The sequence below is a fragment of the Hemicordylus capensis genome, chromosome 2, assembly GCF_027244095.1.
Source record: "Hemicordylus capensis ecotype Gifberg chromosome 2, rHemCap1.1.pri, whole genome shotgun sequence".
Classification (NCBI taxonomy): domain Eukaryota; kingdom Metazoa; phylum Chordata; class Lepidosauria; order Squamata; family Cordylidae; genus Hemicordylus; species Hemicordylus capensis.
In genome coordinates, this window is record NC_069658.1 from 236,538,502 (window position 1) to 236,562,332 (window position 23,831).

At 45.9% G+C, this 23,831-nt stretch overlaps 2 protein-coding genes and 1 long non-coding RNA gene across 11 annotated transcripts in view; 1 reads left to right on the forward strand and 2 right to left on the reverse strand.

The window, feature by feature from the left end:
* The window catches only part of LOC128341946 (alpha-2-macroglobulin-like), a 161,361-nt gene extending 152,769 nt beyond the window's left edge, over positions 1-8,592 (reverse strand). Inside the window, exon 1 of one of the 2 annotated variants that reach the window (XM_053288619.1) lies at positions 6,638-8,592. In XM_053288619.1, coding sequence (XP_053144594.1) covers positions 6,638-6,969 — 332 coding nt within the window. In that variant the 5' untranslated portion in view covers positions 6,970-8,592. The remainder of the gene's footprint in view (positions 1-6,637) is intronic. The other variant, XM_053288618.1, reaches the window with a different exon arrangement.
* Positions 1-20,677, forward strand: part of LOC128341965 (pregnancy zone protein-like) — a 46,062-nt gene extending 25,385 nt beyond the window's left edge. For 2 of the 7 annotated variants that reach the window (XM_053288690.1, XM_053288691.1), the window contains exons 5-11: positions 3,904-4,018; positions 4,321-4,430; positions 5,836-6,027; positions 9,507-9,731; positions 11,825-11,888; positions 15,138-15,280; positions 20,211-20,677. In XM_053288690.1, coding sequence (XP_053144665.1) covers positions 3,904-4,018; positions 4,321-4,430; positions 5,836-6,027; positions 9,507-9,731; positions 11,825-11,888; positions 15,138-15,280; positions 20,211-20,363 — 1,002 coding nt within the window. In that variant the 3' untranslated portion in view covers positions 20,364-20,677. The other 5 variants (XM_053288692.1, XM_053288695.1, XM_053288693.1 and 2 more) reach the window with 5 other exon arrangements.
* Positions 10,665-23,831, reverse strand: part of LOC128341977 (uncharacterized) — a 31,599-nt gene continuing 18,432 nt past the window's right edge. The window contains exons 4-5 of one of the 2 annotated variants that reach the window (XR_008314695.1): positions 12,973-13,077; positions 10,665-11,872 (exon numbers count right to left, since the gene is read on the reverse strand). This is a non-coding gene — a long non-coding RNA (uncharacterized LOC128341977). Of the gene's footprint in view, positions 11,873-12,972; positions 13,078-19,038; positions 19,427-23,831 lie in introns of those variants that run through there. The other variant, XR_008314697.1, reaches the window with a different exon arrangement.

A 23,831-nucleotide genomic window follows, 5' to 3' on the forward strand; every position in this document is an offset into this window, starting at 1 on the left:
GCGGGCTATGGGGTGGAGACTGCCTTGGTTGGCCTGATGCATGATCTCCAATTGGCAATTGACAGAGGAAGTGTGACTCTGTTGGTCCTCTTGGATCTCTCGGCGGCTTTCGATACTATCGACCATAGTATCCTTCTGGAACGTCTGAGGGTGTTGGGGGTGGGAGGCACTGTTTTACAGTGGTTCCGCTCCTACATCTCAGACAGATTCCAGATGGTGTTGATTGGAGATTGTTGCTCTTCAAAATCTGAGCTTAAGTATGGTGTTCCTCAAGACTCCATACTCTCTCCAATGCTTTTTAACATCTACATGAAACCGCTGGGAGAGATCATCAGGGGATTTGGAGCTGGGTGTTACCAGTATGCTGATGACACTCAGATCTACTTCTCTATGTCAACTTCTTCAGGAGTTGGCATATCCTCCCTAAATGCCTGCCTGGAAGCAGTAATGGGCTGGATGAGGGAGAATAAACTGAAGCTGAATCCAGATAAGACGGAGGTAGTTATTGTGCGGGGTCGGAAATCTAGAGACGATTTTGATCTGCCTGTTCTCGATGGGGTCACACTTCCCCAAAAGGAACAGGTTCGCAGTCTGGGAATACTTCTGGATCAACATCTCTCCTTGGTTTCTCAGGCTGAGGCGGTGGCCAGGGGTGCTTTCTATCAGCTCCAGCTGATACGCCAGCTGTGCCCGTTTCTTGAGATCAATGACCTCAAAACAGTGGTACATTTGTTGGTAACCTCCAGACTGGACTTCTGAAATGCGCTCTACATGGGGCTGCCTTTGTACGTAGTCCAGAAACTTCAGTTGGTTCAGAATGCGGCAGCCAGGTTGGACTCTGGGTCATCTCGGAGAGACCACATTACTCCTTTGTTGATGGAGTTACACTGGCTGCCAATAGGTTTCCGGGCAAAATACAAAGTGCTAGTTATACAGCCCTAAACAGCTTAGGCCATGGGTATCTAAGAGAGCGTCTTCTTTGCTATGAGCCCCACCGGCCGTTGAGGTCACTTGAGGAGGTCCGTCTCCAGTTGCCGCCAACTCGTTTGGTGGCTACACAGGGACGGGCCTTCTTGGCTGCTGCCCTGAGATTGTGGAATGCGCTCTCTGCTGAGATACAATCCTCCCCATCTCTGGCAATTTTTAGAAAACACCAGAAAACACATCTCTTCAACCAGGCTTTCTCAGCTTTTTAAAACTTGTTTTTAAATTGTTCTGATTATTTAATTGTTGTTTTATGATTTTTTAATGGTTAATCATTGTTTTATGCTTTATAATTTTTGTTTTAATTATTAACTGATTTTAATGGTGTTTCAATGTAAACTGCCCTGAGCCTTTTGGAAGGGCGGTATAAAAGTTTTAATCATAAATAAATAATAAATAAATAATAATACCATAGGGGCCACAGAAATCACCATCAGCCAATTACAAAAAGCAACTTTACTGGGAAGAGCCTATATTCTGCCACGATATCTATAATAACAGCAACAAAATTGATAACAAAATTCAGCCATCCCAGGTCCTTGGGAAAGACTCAATGTCTGGATAAAACAAACCAGTCAATAACACCTGTCTGACTGTGTCAACAAGAAATAATAATAAATGAAGTAGATTAGTTTATCCTTAAGACCATCTCCATGCTTCTCATTTACCAGTGGTTGCCCCTGAGACCCCGTTAACTTCTGCTGTCATGGGAATGAGTTAGCTCCTGAAATACTCTGCTATATAAGAAATTACCCCGAACACTCCCACGGTCATCCTGTTGTGCTGTTCCTTAGCATAACTGGAATAAAGGAAAATCCGCAGTGGCCCTTAGTATTTGAAGGCTTTCCAAGGCCTACTTCCACCACAAAGCACTGCAGTATTGAGCTAGTCAAATGCTGCAACTGGCAGCACATGTGAACAGGAAGGGGATACTCTGAGAGAGATCTCCAGGAACAACCCTATGCCCTCCCGGTACAGCCCTTAATTGCATGTGAGGGCTATTCATCTGAATGGCCCTTAAACAAGTACTCCATGTATTTGTTTAAACAAATACTTGGAGTGCATGTTTAGGGGGCATTCAGATGAGCAGCAGCCCCCACAGGTCATCAATGGACATTCCAGGACAAAATCATGATGCCTATGGAGGATATTCTGACAGGTGTGTTATTGGTGTGTTCTCGTCATGACCAACCTTGGTATATCGGCACCTGGACAGGAAGTAGAGGTTCACATGGGGATGGGGCACAACGTGCCCTCGCGGGACTGTGGGTGCTCATGTGAATCTCAGCTGCCACTGTACATGTGAACCTTTCCTAAATGTCATAACCTTGATTGATCTGTTGTGCCAAAGGTAAGTTAATTAGTAAAAATGGTGACACGCAGTTAACAGGGTGAGAAAAACCTCTGAGGTTGGAAAATTTTGAGCCCAGAGTTGAGGATTAAATAAAGTCAAGAGGGGGTCGTTCAGAAGTAGCTTATGATTGAAGGATCAAGTTAGAGGGTTGGAGGAGAGAAAGGTTCCACATGACACTTCCCTGATTAGCTGCTCAATAGCAGCAAAATTCTTCCGTTCAGGCAAATTGCTTTCAAAACATAAACAGCAGGGGGAGGAGTCTGACGAAAACTAACAACCCGAAAAAGCAGCACCTTTTTTACGCCGGATATACAACATCATAGCACTATATTGCAGCCATTAAATTCGAAAGAAGGCATTGGAAATATGAATGGCACCCTGCTGTCAGCGTAGGGACTGCAGTGTCACAACACAGGAAGTGTGGAAACACACTTCAGAGATTCGTCATGATCCCATTGCAGGGTGTAATCTGGAAAGCGCCCATGATCTAATGCACCGAGTACACTCTGTAAGGCATTCTTAACCCTCTGAAGGGACCCAAGTGGATTGTACCTCATTTGAGAAGGGGTAGGGGGTGTGAATAGCAAAACTTGGTTTTCATTGTTCTGCAGCTCCATGTCTCAGGGCAGATCTCTTAACTTCTTAAAGAGGTTAAGTGCCCTGTGGTGATTTATCGACCACCCCCTTGTAATACTGTTTAACATTGTAGTTGTGATTGTATCCCCTGCTAACTGAGCAAAGAGGCACTTTTTAAAAGTGGTTATTTAGCAGGGGGAGAGCAACTTCTATTTACTTAGCATCTTTATTTAGCAGTTAGAGAGCAACTGGCCCTATTCATCCCCAGCCCAGTATCCCTCCAGTGGGTCTTGCTGGTGCCTATCATGGTTCTTTTTTTAGATTGTGAGCTCTTAGGGGACAGGGAGCCATTTTATTTATATGTAAACCGCTTTGGGAACTTTTTGTTGAAAAGCGGTATAGAAATATTCATCATATTCATATCCATATGATACTAACCAATCCCTATGACAATGTGATGCTAGGGGTCAAACAGACCCCACATATTATTTATTTATTACATTTCTATACCACCAAAAAAAAGGTTTCATGGTGGCTTACAAAAATTAAAGCAAAAGTAATTAAAACGGTTAAAATAACTTTTAGAAAGCAATAAAAACAATAAACCAATTTACAGCTGGTCAAAGGCTTGATTAAATTTTAAGAGCTCTTAATCTTAAGAGCTCTTTTACAGGCTCCTAGAGATGGGGAGGGTCTTACAACAACAGGGAGTTCATTCCAGAGTCACGGGGCAGCTCTAGAAAATGCTCAGTCCTGAGTCACTACCGGACTAGCTGGTGGAAACTGCAGGCAGACCTCCCCCAAAAGGTCTTAAGATTCTTGGAACATGGAGTTGCAAAACATGTAGAACAAGGGTCCCCACCCCCCACCTTTCAAATAGAGTATGATCCACTCCAGTTCCCTTGCAGGGTTAAATAACTGGTAATGGGAGACTCGGACTATAAAACCATTTGCAGCGGTAACCTGCTATTCTTTGGCTTCCTGTACAGGCAGATGGGCAAGGCTGCTTCTCTCAGGTGGTGCAGACAAAGGTATTTCAGCTGATGAGCCTAGGTTATAAGAGGAACATCGATGTGGAAGGCCAGATCAAAGAAGAAGGCACAGGTGTGTATATTCCATGCAGGCTGTCATGCAATGGCCAGGCTGTGTGGACTAGGGATATCTATCTATCTATCTATCTGACGGCCTCCCCTGGTCTTTCTTTTCTGAGCCGGTTTGGCCCATTTTCAGGCCTTTCCTGGCCCGTGGCAGCCATTTTGAAGTCCGCTGTGCATGCGCACAGGCTTTTTGCATACCCACAGCAGTAGTGTGGACAGAAAGGAGCTGGTGGACTGCTGGGGAGGTTCAGCCTGGAAGGTCCAAAAGGAAGACGATGGTTTGCTGATCATATTATTTGCTTTTTGTAGGGGTGAAGTTGACAAGCACAGGTTCCACGGAGATCACTGGAATTCTCAGCAAAATTACCTTTGAAAAGAGGGACACTTATTTCAAGCCTGGGATCCCCTTCTTTGGGCAGGTAAGGGAGGTCACCATGCTTGACTTCATAGTTGGATATTTATTTATGTATTTCTTTATTATGTTTTGATGCTGCCCCAAACTTACAACACTGGGCAGTTTACAACAACGTAAAACAAATTAAAACAAACATTAAAAAATTAAAACAATTTAAAATTATATTTAAAAAGCTTGGATGAATAAATGCACCTTCAGAGAGTTTTTAAAAAGCTTCAGAGATGGGGAAGCTCTTATTTCAGCAGGAAGTACATTCCAAGTCTCGGGACAGCAACAGAGAAGGCCCATCCCTGAGTAGCCACCAGACAAAATGGTAGCAATTGCAGATGGACCTGTCTGGATGATCTCAATGGGCGATGGGGCTCATAGTGAAGAAGGAGGAATACTTAAAGAATACTTAAAAGGATTCTAAGGCTGGCATCCAGCACTTCCGCAAAACTGTCGTACTAGTACAAGGCCATTGCATGGCAAGTTGTGCTGAGTCTGGCGTTGCTCTAGGTCTTAGGGATGGACTAGTTGGGAAGTCGCGCAGGATACCTACCTGAAGAGGGGTGGCCTAGCTGAGCTTAGTGGCTTGTTCTGTGTTGAGTGAACTAGGATGGGGATTCTCAAACGTGAGCCCCCAGAAGTTGTTGAACTACAACTCCCATCATCCCCAGAAGCATTGGCTGGGGATGATGGGAGTTGTAGTCCAACAACATCTAGGGACCTGTGTCTGAGAACCCCTGAGCTAGGGACTAAAAAAGCAACATCTTTAACCTTTATTAAAAGTCCCACCAGCTGTTTTGGTACCAACTGCAAAAATGAACTTCCGTCAGTTACCATGGGGGGATACCAAAGGCATGCCTCTCCGAAGGAACTATTTATTTTACTTCCAACCCTGAGTACAAACCTGTTTCCACATGCGTATCAAGTTGCATAACCTCTGAAGCACCTCATATGTTTTGCTGGAAACATTTGCAGAAGAATGTAATTCCAAGCATCCCTTTGACTTCACTCAATGACACAATCTTCTTGCACTAGCACCATTTTGTTGCAGAAGTGCTTCATAAGTCTGGATGTCAGCCTCTATAGTCTGCGCACTGGGACAGAAGTTAGCCCTGCAGGTTCCGCCCTCTGGGATTCCACTTTCCCAAGCCTCTTGCTATGTGTGTGCCCCTCAGTTTTCATCATCACCATCGTCCCCACCAGTGGTCCCTGTAACAGGGATTATTCCCAGATGTTGTTGACTACAACTCTCGTCAGCTGCAACAGCCACTGGCTGGGGATGATGGGAGTTGTAGTTAACAACATTTGTGAATCTCTTGTTACAGGGAACACACGCATACTACTTCCCCACAGTATTGCCCTGCAGGCCCAATCAAATGTGGTCATGTCCCTATTCAAGGTAAATGTGTTTGTACCTTTAGGTGAAGCTGGTGGATGGCGCCGAAGTGCCATTGGCTAACAAAACGATCCAGATTACCGCTTTTCAAACTATCCCGGTACCGCGCTTCGAGTACAAGGCCAACTACACAACGGATGCCAAGGGCATAGTACAGTTTTCTATAGATACTTCCAACTTCACAGAACACTGGAAGTGGACTTTTTTCCTAGTGCAAGTATGTATCTGGAGTTTCGGAGGCATGTATCTGGGAGTTTCTTTCTCTCCCCCCACCCCCCGCCCCTTGCCAGGGTTATCTCTAGCGTTTACGGGGCCCAGGGCAAGAATACTTGGCAGGGCCCCCCATGATGAGTCACAATTGTTAATCTTTTGCCAGCCAGTCTTGACCATGTTTAGCCACACCACCAGGGCTGTCTCCAGCTTGTGTGGGCCCTCTGTGAATGAATCAATATGGTTCCAGATCTTTTGGTAACAGTCTTTGTTGCTGTGCTGGAGGGTGGGAGCTTTTAATGTGGCAGTTCTCTTCGATTTAGCAGAACAGACCGGAGCTCTTCAACAAAAGTTCTACAGAGGGAAAACTTCTTGACAAAGAGAGTCAAGATCAGTTGATAACAGAGGCAGTGCAGTGGACATCCAATTACAGACCAGGCTCTGGCAACAAAATCTAGTGCTGGTGCCACCTGAGGTGGCGCCACGCCACCACCAGCCATGCCCCTGATGCCGGCCACATCCCCTGGTGCAGACACCAGTGTCAAAGGGCTGGGCTAGTTGGGTCAGCTCCACCCACCTCCCTCATGGACCACCTTCCCCTTTTTCTGGCTGCTTACCTCAGCAGCCACAGAGCATGGGATACCCTTTTTAGCAGGAAGTGGCGACTAGCTTCTGATTCACTGCTTCCCTGGTTGGATGGCTCTCTTTCCCTTGCACCTTTTGTTATTTCAGTTGGGAGGAGAGCTGGTCTTATTGATGATGATGATGATGATGATGATGATGATGAAGAAGAAGATGATAATAAATACAGTTTATTTGTTAGCCACCCCGTAATAAATTGTTCTCTGAGAGGCACAACATTAAACACATTCAATAAAAACACATTAAAAACATTCAATAAAAACCACTTAAAATACAACAAATCACATGGTCTTGTGGTAGTGAGCATGATTTGTCCCCTTTACTAAGCAGGGTCCACCTCATTTTGCGTTTGAATGGGTGACTACATGTGACCTCTATAATATTTTCCCTTTAGGGGATTCATATCTCAGTGAAAGAGCATCTGCACGCTTGCATGCAAAGGTTCCCAGGGTCACTCCCTGGCATCTGGAGGCAGGGCTGATTCCTGCCTGAAACTTTGGCGAGCCACTGCCAGTCAGAGTAGACAATATTGAGCTGGATGGACTAATGGTCTGACTCGGTATAAGGCAGATTCCTACAGAGGTGCACCTAGGGAATTTTGGAACCTAGAAGTGGACCTAAAGGCCTTTTGCCGCCGCCCCCTCTGCCACACGGGGAGGCGGAGCAGGCCCAGCCACAAATGGCACAACCATACCCAGCTCTCAGGGCCCTCCACCCACCCCCACAACAGTCTATTGTAACAGGAAACCCCTGCTAACTGGGCAGAGAGGCCCCTTTTTAACATGGTGATTCTCTTTATTGAGCAGGGGGAGAGTAACTGGCCCCACCCACCCCCAGCACAGCATCCCTCCAGTGACATTTGCTGGCGTCTGTCTTGTGTTTCTTTTTAGATTGTGAGCCCTTCAGAGGGACAGGGATCCATCACATTTATTTATTTGTTATTTCTCTATGTAAACCGTTTTGGAAACTTTTGTTGAAAAGCAGTATATAAATTTTTGTTGTTGTTGCTGTGTATTGGGTGGGTAGACAGAACAGGTCCAGCCGCTACCGGCTCTCAGCACAACCCTCCACCCCGCAACAAGAGATTTGGTGGGCTAGCTGCACAGGTGGGCAGAATGCAAGCCTTCATGATCAGTAGGCGGGCAGGCAGGCTTTAAGCCTGCATGATTGGCGGGCAGGCAGGCTACTGCAGAGCCTGAGAAAACCGGATATGCCCTAAGGCCCTTTTTAAAGGCAGGCAGAAACAGAGATGCTCTTATTTGACATGGATCACCTTCCAAAGCCCTGGTGCAGCCATAGAGAAGGCCCGGTCCCAAGCTGGTGGAAACTGTAACCAGACCTCCCCAGATGGTCTCAATATCTGGCAGGGTTCTATTGAAAAAGAGTTCCTTGGTAACATACAATAATAAATGGTTCCAGGAAAAAAATAAAGAGTTCTAATTAAATGCACCCTATAACAATACATAGTATCTTATTAATAACTCAGTGCTCTGTTGGGGGGCAGAACACTCCCAGATGCTCTGATGACCCCCCATAGTTTCACTTTTCGCTTTTTAAAGGGATTTCACAAGTTCCCTGGACATAATCCATTACCTCCCCCGCTCAGTTCTCTGTTGCCCACACTGACAAAGTGGGTTCTGGAGCACAATGTGGGACATTATTATAGGAGACAGTGGATCAGTTCAGATAACACTTCATCCACTGGCCCAACCACACACAATGCGGACAGTTATTTCCAGACAGCAAGAAACAGAGGGTTGTTTTGCAGAAGCTCCAAGCACAATCTTACTCCCCATACACATGCTGATGCATGCCTCTGTGCATGATTTTATTCTCTGTACACAAGCTGAGCAGAGACCTTGCATGTTTTTTTCACTGCTACCTGCTGGTGAGCTCTTGCATTCCAGGAAGAACCTGCCCTTTCCACAGTCTCACTGCAACAATGGTAATGAAAAAGGGCCCATTCATCTCAGACTGCAAGAGCTGATCAGCAGATGGAACTGCAAAAATTGTGCAATGTCCGTGCACAATTGGAGAGAGGATAAGATAACACTAGGAAGTAGCACAAAAGCCTGAAGCAGTGTGTGCACAGGAAATAAGATTGCTTTTGTAACTTGCATGAAAGGTTTGAACATCCGACAATTTATTGCCATCTTGCAAGACCAACAAGCCATGAGCACGGACATTCTTCCCCCTCTCAGCAAGCAACAAGGGCATCTTTCACTATTTTTTTAATGGGAGCAATTTGTCTGAACTCTTCCTCTATACAAATAAGAACATAAGAGCAGCCATGCTGTTAAAGGTCCAAGGCCCAACTGATCCAGCTTTCTGTTTCCTATAGTCATCCACCAGATAATCCACCCTGGGAAGCCCACAAGCAAGAAATGAAGGCATGCTCTCTCTTGCTGCTGCTCCCCTGTCACTGGTATTTAGAGGCACCCTACCCCTGAGCCCGAAGGCAGCCTATAGCCATCAAGACTAGTAGCCATTGACAGACCTGTCCTCTATGAATTTGTCTAAGCCTTTTTAAAAAGCCACCCAAGCTGGTGGCCATCACCACATCCCGTGGCAGAGAATTCCATAGTTTAATTTTGTGTTGTGTGAAAAAGTACTTCCTTTCCCCGTAAACTTCCTGGCATGTGTTTAAATGCTTATTTAAACTTGGGTGAACCCCCGCCCCCCCGCTTCAAATGATAAATGGCACTCTAGAGCACTAGGAAGAGGGTAGGACATACGCATTCATGGAGCTCATATGTCTTTATCGCATGTGGTCCATAACAGCCCAGTGTTTCGTTGTTGAGTCGCCTCATCCGTTTGTCAATTTGTTCTCTCCTTAATCACCAGGCAGATTTTACATTCCAAGGTTCACGTTATGGAGCAGGCGGGATCACTTTACACCACCAACGAGGATTTCCCCTCATATCAAATTTCTACTCACCAAGTCGAAGCTACCTTTATATCGAGCCTGTCCCTGGAACACTAAGCTGTGGGCAGACTCAGCCTGTTCGAGTGCACCATGTCCTGAATTCAGATGTTCTGGAAGAGGAGAAGGTCACCTTTAACTATTTGGTGAGACTGGATGGCGTTACCTTCCTTTAGATTGCATGGGCCAAGAGTATGACGGGACGTCTGCGGAGGCTCAATAACAGTGGTACTATAGAATGTCCCAGATTCCATCTCTGGCATCCTCCATTTAAAAAGCATAGCAGAATAGAGGGAGATCTTTCTCCTTTTGTGCCCTATTTTGCTTAGCCTTCATTATATGACAACTTTTCTGCTGCCATGCCCAGAATTTGGAATGCTCTCCTAAAAGAAATCCTCCGGGCTCCATTACAGTTAAGGCTTTCCTCTTCCAATGAGCATTTTTGAATAAAGCTCTGTAAAAATGACATCTGATTGCTGCTCCTGTAAACTTGGTCATGGGTTATTTATTGCACTGTTTTATGGTCTTTCCTGGGCGCTTTCCAGATAAGCTGCTCAATAATGGCAAAATGCTTTGGTCTGGGTAAATCACATTCAAAATGTAAATAAAGGCTGTTGCGTAAAGCTACCAGCAGGGGGAGCAGTCTTGTGAAAACTTATAACTGGAAAATACAGCAACCTTTTTAAACCAGACATACAACGTTATAGCAATAAATGGCAACGATTAATCCGAAACAGGGCATTCAAAATGCGAACAGCACCCTGCTGACAGCATGGAGACTGTGATTTCACAACACAGGAAGTGTGGAAGCACACTTCGCAGATACGTTGTGACTCCATTGCAGGGTCTGATCAGGAAAGCACCCGGATGACAACCAACTGTGGAATGCTAAAAGCTGTTGCACAAGCTCCAAGTGCCATCTTACTCCTTTTTCATTTGCTGCTACACGCTCCACGTGACTTCCTAGCATGAACTTACCCTCTGTACACATGCCAAGCAGGGACCTTGCATGGTTTTTGCAACACCATCTGCTGGCCACCAGCTCTTGCATTCTGAGTAGATACAACCCTTTTTCCCGACTACCTTTGGAGTGACCGAAGAAAAGGGTAGGTTCTCTTTGGAATGCAAGAGGTGGCCAGCAGCTAGCGCTGCAAAAACGGCATGAGATCCCTGCTTGTCGTGTATACAGAGGGCAAGATGGCGCTAGGAAGTCGAGTGAAATCCATACAGGGCATGAGATCACACTTGGAACTTGATCTATTTTATTATGTTGTTGCTGCCTTGAATATTCTAATGAAAAGCTGAAGATAAAATGTTTGCATAAGTACAGTAGATCAGAATTTCCCAATTTTTAATCTGGCGACACATTAGCCTTGCTCCAAAATTGCAGCACAATGGCCCCTCAGTTGTCCCCTCCCCTCTTTTTTTTTGCAGCAGCAATGATGTCACATGATATTTATTTATTTAGGAGCTCCCTTGCTCCCTTATAGAATGTACCCTTCCTGTTGCATTTGGGGCGAAGTGGCTCCAAAAGTGGCGAGCTTAAATACCCGCCCCCTTTGAAGCCAGCCTGCTACTTTATGCACTCGGAAGGCCACATCCCTCCATAAGAGAGTGAGCTGGCTTCAGAAGTGGAATGTTTAAGCTTTCTGTTTTTGCATCTGACTTGCCCCATAATACACTGGGAGCTGGCTCCCTGCTTTTGGAGCTGAGTGCAGCACACTGGCCGGTGCATCATGGCACGCTGGTTGGGAAACGCTGAAATAGAGAATCCTCCTTCAGTCACCTTAAGTGGCACAGCAGGGAAATGCTTGACTAACAGGTAGAAGGTTGCCGGTTCAAATCCCCACTGGTACTCTATCGGGCAGCAGCGATATAGGAAGGTGCTGAAAGGCATCATCTCACACTGCGTGGGAGGAGGCAATGGTAAACTCCTCCTGTATTCGACCAAAGAAAACCACAGGGCTCTGTGGGTGTCAGGAGTCAAAATCGACTGGATGGCACACTTCACTTTACTTTAACTTGAACTTCACACTGCAGTCTTTCAAAGCCTTTTTCAACTACTAAACAAAACTTACATTCAGACTGAAAAGTGGATTAAACATTACAATCCATGTTGTAGTATCTGTAAAAGGGTTTCTGGGAGCCACTTGGGTCACTAAACAGTCACTGGTGTATCGGGACATTGGTCTCTCTCATCACCATCTTCATCCTCAGCCATTTTCATCCTTCCATGTAGGTGATGGCTAAGGGGAGAATTGTGAAGACGGGGACCCACCCTCTGCTTCTGGAACACAAAAAAGGTAAATGTTTCCCACCCCATTCCCGTTTCCCCCATTTTTCCTGGGGTACTTTCCTTGAATGGTGAGTGAAAATCTGCTACAAATTATCTGGTTCATTTATTGCCTCAGTAGGCTATTTGTATGATCGAAACCCCAGAGCCCAATGACCTCACCTTTAAAAGTTTAATTCAAAGACTTGAAGCAAATTGGATGGTAAAATGTAGCAAAATACGCATGAAATGTAAATAGATGGCAAAAGATTCATCAAAATACAAGCATAGGCAAAATATGTTAAATAGGTGGCATTTAAAGCTAATATTAAAAGTGATGTGAGTTAATAATAAAGCTTACCCACTAAATGGAACTAGAACCTTTAACTAATATACCCCTAAACGTAATCAGCTTGAGATGTTTTCAGGCTTCTCCAAAAAGATATCATAACAAACTAAGCAAAGAATTAGCTGCTCAGTGGATAGGTGAGTATATCAGAGTATAAGTTGCATAGATGAAGCATTTATACTTAGATGAGGATAGAATACTTAAGACAAGAACTAGCTGGGCCAGGCGCAGAGCATCTGTGCCTCTAGTTTCGCCTGCTGGCTGCCGCCACCAATTTCTTTCCCAATCCGCCTGCCACCCCTGCTTTCTTCCCCTGCCTGCCCTCCTGCTTCCCCCCGCCACCGTTTTCTTCCCCTGCCCGCCACCGTTGCCATTTTCTTCACCTGTCAGCCCAACGCTGCCACCGCCATTCCCCCACCCCAGCCATTTTGTTTTCCACCTCGCCTCCAATGGTGCCACTTTCCTCTTCTGCTGCCGGCAGCTTGCTTGTGAACTTGTGTGAGAGCTCCCACACATAGGATTAGTGATGGGTATGCCAGAGAGAGAGAGAGAGAGAGAGAGAGAGAGAGAGAGAGAGAGAGAGAGAGAGAGAGAGGATTGATATGGATATGAAGGTGAGAATGGGAGAGAAAGAAGGTTTCTGAGAGAGAAAACATTGGACAGAGAGGGAGAGGAGAGAAACAGAAAGTTGTGCAAGAAAGTAAAGTAAAATATAAGTGAACAAAGAGAAAAATCCTCCTGTTTTCAGGCTCTTTTCATTTTATACCTGAAAAGTCACACTTCTCTTCTTTGTCTTTTCAGACTCTTGATTGGTTCCCCCACTTGGTGCACCCAGATTCTCATTGGCTCTTTAGGCTCCTCATCACCATAGCTATTAGAAATATAATATTCTTTGTTGATTATGGCAACCTGGATTCCATCAACAATCAAATTCCCACTTTTTGACAGGGCTTGTTTGCTCCCCCAATTCACTGCTGCCACCAGCCTGAAAATTCCTCTTCTTCGTCTAATACAGTACCAAGAACCATATACCATTTTTGACAAGGCTTCAACGAAAGGGATCTTCACATACGTTCAAAGACCTATAACCCCCAATGATTTATCTGCTACCTTATCTCCACAGACTCTCTTTGGATATACGGTGCCACGCTGTGCCTGCCTCTCTTGTTTGGAGGCCCCTTTCTTCAAGCAAAGTTAGCCTGCGTATAGCCTCTGCTTGCATTTTTCCATAGCACACAGCAAAAATGTTAGATTTTCCATGTAGTCCAGTTTCCAGTCCATTGTTCCCTTTTAAGTCGGAGCTTCCATAGTCCAGCATAGTCCCAAAATATAGGCCAGAGTAACAGTGAGGGGCTTTACTCAAACACTTCCTTGTTGGGTTCATAATGAAAATCACCTATTACTCCCTTCCCATTTACAAACACCTCCCCACTCCCTTTCCCACATTCAGGTTTGCTGAGAGGCTTTTCAGATGCCAATACAATGTAGAATTTAGAGAGCTTCCACCCAAGTTTCTAGCACCACCTTCCTCACTGTACAGACCGTCTCGTAAGCTTCTGTGTTCCTTCCTAGTGCAATTTAGCACTCTGGCCACACACTGTTCATGGACTTAGCACAATTTTCACAGCTCCACCTGCTGGCCAGTGCTTGGATTCTGAGAAGAACATGTCCCTCTTCATTACTAATTAAAAGTAATAATGAAAAGAGATGGATTTAAATTGCATGAGGTCCATGTTCAACATATGGCCAGAGAGCTGAATCATGCTAGGAATGAGCACAGAAACCTGCACAAGTGTCTAGTAGTTGTCAGTTTATTATGACCAGCACATAAAAAGTAACATGCAGAGATTATTATCATAGGCCTACCTATACCCAATGGGAGCAACAGCTCAAATTGCACATGCTACATCATAATGATAATCATAGTACTAATAATAGTAATGCTGCACAAGTGTCTGGGCTGTGAGTGAGATGGCATTAAAAAATGTACAGTTGCTCTCTAAATCCCGCACTTTATTACTGTTTAGAAAACTCCTTGGATGTGGAGAAACCTGGTCTTAGGCCCAGGTTACTTAAAAGAGTGCCTTCTGTATAATCCCCACCACCCTTTGAAGTCACCTGGGAAGGTCTGCTTCCAGTTGCTGCCAACTTGTTTGGTTGTAGCTTGGAGTCAAGCCTTCTCTGCAGCCATCCTGGACTTTGGAATACAATCCCTGCTGCAATGTGCAGACTGGCCTCATTGCTGGTGTTCAAGAGATCCTTAGAGATGGAGCTTTTTAATCAGGCCTTTGGGCTTTTAATGTAATTGTTCTTAGTGTAAAGGGGTGGTTTGGGGTTTTTTTTAGCAATTTTAGTGGTTTCAGTTGTTTTGTTGATTTTAAACTTGTAAACCACCTTGAGATTTAGGGAGTATAAAAATGTGATGAACAAACAAGGAAATCTGATAAATTTATCTGATGTGACCCACAAGAGCATAAGGAGAGCTTTTCTGGATCAGGGCCAAGGCCCAATTAGTCCAGCGCTCTGTTCCCCATGGTGTCCCACCAAATGCCCCTGGGAAGCCCACAGGCAAGAGATGAAGGCATTCCTTGTCTCCTGCTGTTGCTCCCCTACAACTGGTATTCCAGGGCTCATGCCTCTGAGCACGGACATAGCCAGAGATACCCAAACTCCTTGGGATAAACTCTGAAATTTATTATCAGATTTCAGTTTCTCCTTTGGAGGAACCCTGACATTCTCCTTTGAATTTTACTTGGGAGACATTCCAGTTCCAAAGAGGTAGGCAGGAAGAAGAGAGTTCAGCACGACCACTCAGGATTTTAGCTGTCTTCTCAGTTGGTAGTCATGGGCAGATTAAACTCAGCCAAAAGGATCACACTGGAATGAATTCCCCATCACCTTTCTCTTTCTGTGAATTTCTTTATTTACCAGATAAAGGGACTTTTCTTCTCGATCTCTCTGTGGACATCCATATGGCTCCCTTGGCATGCTTGCTTCTATATACTATTTTGCCCAACGGAGAGCTGGTTGCTCACTCAGCAGATTGCACCGTTGAAAAGTGCTTTGCAAACAAGGTAAGGCTGCCTCGACTCCCTACAACCCAGTGTGGGTATTGAACTATGGCCAAGAGAGACATGTGGGATCAGCAAAGCTTTTTCACAAGTTCCAAGCACCATCTTACTCATTGTACAGATGCTTCTGCAGGCTTCCATGCTCCTTCCTATTATGTTCTTACTCTCTGTACACATGCTGAGCAGACTCCACACAGTTTTCACAACTGTTTCAAGCAGTTCCTACATTCTTAGCAGAACCCACTCTTTCCCCCAGTTGCCAGAAAGGTAGTAATGAAAAAGGGTGGGTTCTTCTTGGAATTCAAGAGATGGCCAGCAGGTAATGATGTGGAAATTATGTGAGGCACCTGCTTGGCATGTAATAGAGCAGGGATTCTCAGTGTTGGGTCCCCAGATGTTATTGGACTTCATCTCCCATAATCCCCAACCAAAGGCCACTGGGGCTGGGGATTATGGGAGTTGAAGTCCAATAATGTCTAGGGACCCAACGTTGAGAATCCCTGTTCCAGACAATGATTTATTCCAATTTCCGTGTAACCAATTTCCGGGACCCAACGTTAAGAACCCCTGTTATAGAAGATAAGATCACAGTAGGAAAGAGCACCGACACCTACAGAAGCATGTGTACGGGGAGTAAGATCACTCTTGGAACTTGTGAGAAAGTTTGAATATCCCACACTTTATTGCCATCCAGAAACACCCTGGGAGGTGCTCCCTCCTTGCCTCCTCAACCTCAGTTTCCCAAGCTCCCTTCCCTGGTCCACTGTAGTAGCAACCCAGTGATAATTCTAACTATGATCAGTGCTGCCTAGGGTTCCCCTCTTAGCCAGATCTGAACCCAGGGTGACAGCAAATTAGATGTGATGTGGAAGATTCATGAGCAGATCTGCCAATATTTTTTTCTTTACCCCAAAGCAGCTATGAATATAGGAACATAGGAAGCTGTCATATACTGAGTCAGACCATTGGTCTATCTAGCTCAGCATTGTCTACACAGACTGGCAGCAGCTTCTCCAAGGTTGCAGGCAGGAATCTCTCTCAGCCCTATCTTAGAGAAGCCAGGGAGGGAACTTGAAACCTTCTGCTCTTCCCAGAGCAGCTCCATCCCCTATGAGGAATATCTTACAGTGCTCACATGTGGTCTCCCATTCAAATGCAAACAGGGTGGACCCTGCTTAGCTAAGGGGACAAGTCATCCTTGCTATCACAAGACCAGCTCTCCTCTCCAATACTGGCAATATTTGGATGGAGGCTGTGGTGCTGGGGGATATTGTATTATATCAAATTGCATATTTTTAACAGAGACATTTTTAATTGAATCGTATCCGGTGAAAATGTGTCCAATCAGCCCTGCATTGCACTGGTTCTGATTATTGGTCCAAAGAGATGCACAGCATTAATATTCATATGCAACCAGGAGAGATGTTGAGTGTGACTTTTTTTCTCGGAAAGGTCAAAGGTGTAGTAATAACAACATAAGAACTCCGGATCAGGCCCAAGGCCCATCTCATCCAGCATCCTGTTTCACACAGTGGCTCACCAGATGCCACTGGGAGCTTATGGGCAGGAGTTGAGGGCATGCCCTCTCTCCTGCTGTTACTCCCCTGCAACTGGTACTCAGAGGCATCCTGCCTTTGAGGCTGGAGGTGGCCTATAGCCCTCTGACTAGTAGCTGTTGATAGACCTCTCCTCCATGAAGTTATCCAAACCCCTCTTAAAGCCATCCAGGTTGTTGGCTGTCACCACATCTGGTGGCAGAGAATTCCACAAGTTGATTAGGCGTTGTGTGAAAAAGTACTTCCCTTTCTTTGGTCCTAAATTCCTTGGCATTCAATTTCATGGGATGGCCCCTGGTTCTAGTGTTATGTGAGAGGCAGAAAAATTTCTCTCTTTCCACTTTCTCCACACTTTTGCCACAATGGTTGAAATTTAAAGGTCACCAGAAGGCTATTGTTGAGATAAATTTCTATTCCAACATGTGTTGTTTTAAGTACCATTAGGTACTAAGGGCACCGGCAATGGTGTGAATGAATTTTTCTAGAAGGCAGGAATGAGATAGCTTTACATCCCACAAGCAGGTTATTTTCCCCCTCCCCCTGAAAAAGGCAAAAGCTTAATGCAGATGGCCAATTGTTTCTAAGCAAACCAGAACTGGTATGAACAACCTTGAATGCCCTCTGACCCATAGTCAGGCACGGAGCCAGTTGTATCCGGCCCCGCTCTGCGGCTCCTCTAGTTATGCCCCGTGCACATGGTCATATGCATGGGGGCATGGCTCAGGCTCCAGAGAGCCTGAGTGAACTTTCCCTCCATCCATTTCAGGCAGTGAGAGAGAGAAAGGGAAATAAAGCCTGTCAGGCAGCAAACACTGCCTGAAATGGATGGAGGGAGAGCTCGCTCGGACCTTCCGGAGCCCAGGCATGGGCGGGGGAGAGCTCAGTCGGGGTTCTCTGGAGCTCAAGGCCACACCCCTGTGCATGTAACATCATGCACACAGGGGCTTTCAGCGGCCTTTGCCTTTGGTGGCCCAGGTTCTTTGAACCCGTTCGCACAATGGCGGCTGCCCCCCTGCCCATAGTCCACCTCTACAAATTATGGTCAGATATATCCAGACAAAGCAAGTCCTATAAGCAGCAGCTGTGTTGGAATACTGGGCTTTGGGTAAGTGACTCCATATGGGAAAGCCTTTTCAGTTCTGGGGTACAAACTTAGCCTGGACAGTTTTTCTGAGATCAAATCATATATTGTAACTACATGTTCTTTGCAGACGTTGTATGTATGGGATGCCAGTGACAATGTCCTAAAAACAACATTATAGAATGACCAACAATTTCTGCAACGTGTGGGCATCTTGGAGTAGCAAAACATAAGAAAGACACCAGCAACAGCCACTGGAGGAATGCTGTGCTGGGGTTGGACAGGGCCACTTGCTCTTCCCCTGCTAAATAAAGAGAATCCCCACTTTTAAAAGGTGCCTCTTTGCTCAGTTAGCAGGGCATAAGGCGTCACACACACACACCATTTTCTCCCAGCTGGTGCCTCTTTGGCCAGCTGGGTGATTTCTTTCTCTCCCTTGTAACAACATAAGAACATAAGAAAAGCCCTGCTGGATCAGGCCCAAGAAGGCCCATCTAGTCCAACATCCTGCTTCACACAGTGGCCTACCAGATGCCTCTGGGAAGCCCACAGGCAAGAGGTGAGGGCCTGCCTTCTCTCCTGCTGTTGCTCCCCTGCAACTGGTATTTAGAGGTGTCCTGCCTCTGAGGCTGGAGGTGGCCTATATCCCCCAGACTAGTAGCCACTGATAGACCTGACCTCCATGAATACCGTATATCGAAACCTCTCTTAAAGCCACCCAGGCTGTTGGCTTCCACCACATCTTGTGGCAGAGATGGCTCACTTTGAGCACTGAGAGAAAGAAAGTACCTAGCCACTGCGAAAAGTGCCGGCTGGGAGCAGGCAAGGGGCCACCCGCCCCCCCCCCTCCCAGTGTTAGCCACACACCCTGTGTCTGATGCCGATGCAGGGGGCATAGCCCGTGCACATGTGGGGAGGCAGTGGTGGCAGGGGGTGGGGGGCTGCTGGTGGCAGTCTGTCCCTGGGCCAGTGATAAATCCCCTATACTACTGAGGATCAAATTGCATTGTAACACGTTCCACAGTAACTCTGTTGGTGCTAAGCCTATGCTCCTAAATATTTGTTTCCAGGATCCAGAGCAGGCCTGCTCAACTTTGGGCCCTCCTGCAGATGTTGGCCTACAAATCCCATAAGCCCTGGCTTTTGGCCACTATGGCTGGGAATTATGGGAGTTGTGGTCCAAAAACAGATGAGGGGCAAAAGTTGAGCAGGCCTGATCCAGAGTATGGCCTAAAGAAGCATGACACAGCCAATAGTGAAACTAAGCAAGTCCTGGTGTGTGCAGTGTATGGATGGGAGGTCCATGCGTGCCACTTTTGGGAAAGAGACCGTACCTCAGTGGTGGAGAACCTGCTTTGCATGCAGAATGTCTCAAGTTCAATCTCTGGCAGCATCTCCAGGTACCAACTGCAGTTTCCGGACTATGCTCAAAGGCAGCCCCACATAGAGCACATTGCAGTAGTCCAGCCTGGAGGTTACCAGGATATGTACCATCATTCTCAGGTCGTTCATCTGAAGAAATGGACACAGTTGGCATATCAGCAGAAGCTGAGAGAAAGCATTTCTGGTCCCGGCCTCAACCTGAGACACTAGGGAGAGGTTCGGATCCAGAAGCAGCCCCAGACTGCGTACCTGTTCCTGCCGGGGGAGCGTGACCCCATCCAGAACTGGCAGATCAAAATCATCTCCTGACCCCGCACAATAAGTACTTCCGTCTTATCTGGATTCGGCCTCAGTTTGTTATCCCTCATCCAGCCCATTACCACCTCCAGGCAGGCATTTAGGGAGGTTATGCCTTCTCCTGGTGATGCTGACATGGAGAAATAGATTTAGGTGTCATCAGCTTATTGATAACACCCTGCACCAAATCTCCTGATGATCTCTCCCAGCGGTTTCATGTAGATATTAAACAACATCGGAGACAATATGGAGCCCTTAGAGACTCTTGATGGCACTTAATTGATCAGTTGTTTATTATTATTATTATTATTATTATTATTATTATTATTATTATCTATTCCTTATATCAGGGAGTTTCAAACTTCTTTAAACAAGTGTACCCCTTCTGTTTGAAACCTTCAGCTCAGCTACCCCATTAATTGTGTACACACACACACACAACTTAAATGCTACAGTTATGAGACAAACTATTGCAGCCACCGGCTTACATCTAGACAAAGTTACTTGTGAGTACTCCCATCACAATCAATTTCAAGAACACTACTGTGAAAGAGTCGCTCCTTCCCATTATGTTTTATGGTTTGTTTTTCTTCAGTTTGTTCTGTGTCCCCTCTAGGCTATGCCGGGGCAGCAACCTCTAACAGCCAAGTCTGAGGTAAAACTTGTCTGCTGCAGAATTTTGGAGGGGAAGTTACAATGGCCACATTTGGATGTCATGGGAAACCTGAGGCAAACTCACCTCAGGTTGGCCCCCATGATGTCTGAATAGTCGGAGCTGCAGTTCCAGGACTCAACCATGGCTTTGATTCCCACCTCCAGATGAACTTAGTGTGTCACAATTCACCCAAACCGGAATTAAGGGAGAAAGCTCCTCCCGCTGCTTGAACCTCATTGGTTGGCGTGGTTTTCCTTCCTGGGTTCTGGAAAATTCGAAGGTGGCAAATGTGTTCTGATTGGCAGGCGTGGAGCCAGCCGAGCGGTGGTCCGTGTCCAGCCCCGCTCGGCGGCCCCTTCCAATATGCCCGTGCGTGTGAAGTCATGTGCACGGGGCGTGTCTCGGGCTCCATAGGAGCCCAGAGCGAACTCCCCCCTCCCACGCCCGGGCTGCCAAGAGCCCAGGCGAACTCTGCCAATTATTTCAGGCCGCTCTGACTGCCCCAAAGAACGTTTTTCCCTATTAGGCAGCCGACCCTGCCTGAAATGACGAGCTCTCACTCGTTCGGGCTCTCGGCAGCCCAGGCCACGCCCCCTTGCCATGTGCCTTGTCATGTGCAAGGGGGCGTGGCCTGGGCTGCAGAGAGCCCAAACGAGCTCTCCGCTCGTCATTTCAGGCAGAGTCGGCTGCCTAATAGGATGTTTTCCTTTTTCTCTCCCTCCAGAGAGGGAAAGGAAGGGAAAAACGTTCTATTGGGCAGTCGGAGCTGCCTGAAATAATTGGTGAAGTGTTCGCCAGGGCTCTTGGCGGCCTGGGCATGGGAAGGGGGAGTTCGCTCTGGGCTCCTATGGAGCCCGAGCCACAGGGCAGGGCTCTCTCAGCGGCCTTTCCCCATTGGCGGCCTGGGTTCTTTGAACCCTTTCGGCCAGTGGTGGCTCCACCCCTGCTGATTGGCTGTCTCCAGGCAGAGACAGAAGGTTCTGGCTGCCTGAGGGAAGAAACTCCCTGATTGGGTGATGTAGCCCTTTGGAACTTGATAAAAGGGAGGGTTGAGCAGCCAAGAGGAGGAGGGCTTTATGAGGGTGAAGAGTTCTGTGAAAGAGAGAGACTGAGAGAGAGTGCTGCTGAGTGTTGCATGAGCCAGAAGGCTGCAACACCAGCAGGGTAAGGTCAGACTGAAACTGCTAGGGAGCATAGCAGTGAGGGAGCTGATCCTAGTAAAACCTGCTAGGCCTTGGGAGAGAAGGCTAGCAAGCTTGTTTGTTTTGCATTTTGAACTCTGTACTCTTGCCAGCTGAACTTTTCATTATTTGTTCCTATACGGTTTTGGGGGCATTTTTTCAAGCCTTTTAATACAGTAAACCAGTTCTTGTTTTTACACTATATTACTGGTGCCTCTGTCTTGTTATTTTAGTCACACCTCATACCTACCTGCATATTTTATTTACCACACTACTGAGTTTTGATATTGTTTTTGAAAGACAGAGGGTTCCGTGACTGGGAGTGGAAACAGTCACACAAGCTAAAGATCTTATTTTTGTGGCAGTGGATGGTTAGACTGAGGGCCAGCTGCGGCTGAGCCCTCACAACCACTCATGTATAAATTAATCTGGACATAAACCAGTGGCTGTAATAGCCAAGTCCTCAGATCAGGAGGCAACAGAGCTGCATCCTAATCACTTATTAGTCGGGGAAGATGGGGGGGGGCTCTGAGTGCCCCTTACAAGCCTTAAAAGTATCCCAGGGTTAATGTATCTAGTTGGGAACCACTGGGTTAGATTATTATCAGCAGATAGATTATGAATCATCTCCTGTTTGGGTAACAATGTGCTAGGGATGTCACTTGCTTATTAAATTGGCTTATTTTAGAGGTGCAAAATAAAATGAGTATACAAACAAGTTTATTAAGTGATGGATTTTGTTCATTGCCCATTAGAATATGACATTCAATAATAAGTATAGACCCACAAAATGTCACAGTATTGCCCTGCTGTGCATGTGTTACCTAAGCATGGCAAAGATTTTAGGTACCTTTTCCCCTAAGAAGTAGGAGGAGTTGTGACTGGCTTGAGGAGTGATTCTTCAAGCTGAGAAATTTCCCACTCCCCCCCCCCCACCGCCCACCATGTCCTTTCCCCTTTGCCACTGAGTTCCATTAGCTACACCCACCTGGTTAAATTTTAACTGTCCTCTGAGTCTGTGAATATTCTGCTCCACTGAGTTACATTGGGGAAGTTTTGGAGTGATTTGTCCCCTAGGTTTTTTCTTCAGATTTTTGCAAAACCGATGTATCTGTGGGTTACCTCGTTTGCTAGTAGCTCCCTCTCATCCGCAGGTGCTCTAGTTATGCATCCATAAGGATCAAAACGTTTCCAGCTCTTTTGGAAATAGATATGTTTATCCATGTTCCTTGTTTCTACTTGTGTAATTCTTTTGTTCCATTTTATTGCATGAAAAGTATGATCCATGATCTGATATTTGAATCAACCAATCTTGGTTTAATTTAACCACCTTCTCTAAAGGAAACCTAGATAAGAAACCTACATAACCTACTATGGGCTTAGATGTAGGTTTGTTTTAGGGAAGTTGATTAGAATAAACCAAGATTGGCCAGTTCAGATGGTACAACAGATGTTGGCTTGTTTCTAACCTAAATCAGAAGCAGAATTCTTCCAAAGTTTGCACAAGCAAATGAGAAAGGAGTGCATGCTTCAGGGGTTCAGGAACATTGCGCTAAACCAATATTTAATTGTGGTTCTGTGTGACATCTGAATAGGCCTTGTCCAGATGTTTGAAATCTATTTCATTGCATCCAGATTCAGTGGACAATGGAACCTAGTTCTGGCTGCATGGCTATGGTGCTGTAATGCCCTGCTTTAGCAGAGAGGAGGAAAGACACTCCCTGGTGCTGTGAAGGATCCCTTCACCGAAGGGCAGTCAGTTGCAAAAGACTCTCTTATGCCTGTCTTGATATTAGCAGCTGCCTCCTTGCCTTTGGTTGCCTCCATCCCCTGCCTGGGGATTTCTCTGTCTCTGGTCCCTTCCAAAGCTCCCTCCTCACTTTTCAGCCTTGCATCTGCCATCCTCCTCTCCCTAGGACTCTCTGTCACCCCAGATGCCCTTTGCACTCAACAGATCCTGGAATACGGGAGGGAAGAGGCAGGAGCTGATGATCCAATAATGAAATAAAGGCCAAAAAAAAAAGCATGAAGAATGAAATATAATAACTTGATAAAGCAGTTCAAAACAATTTATCACCAGGTTGCTGTTGTGCATTATTCTGGCAAATCTTATGGACTATGTAGTCCTTTTTGAATTGGATGTTATGTAGTGTATTTTATCTTTTAATCAGTAATTTTACTTGGTATGATAAATTACCATCTCTATCTTTATACGATTCCATTATTTTAAGTTACAGTTAAGGATAATATATTTCATTTCTCATGCGTTCTTTGTATTTATTTAATTACTGGATCTGTTGGGTTGCGATTAGAGAGCTTAGTTACCGGTGGGGGCCCCATTCCCTGCTCGGGCGTTTTCTTCTGGGCTCTTCCAAAGCTCACATCCCTCCATCCCACTCTC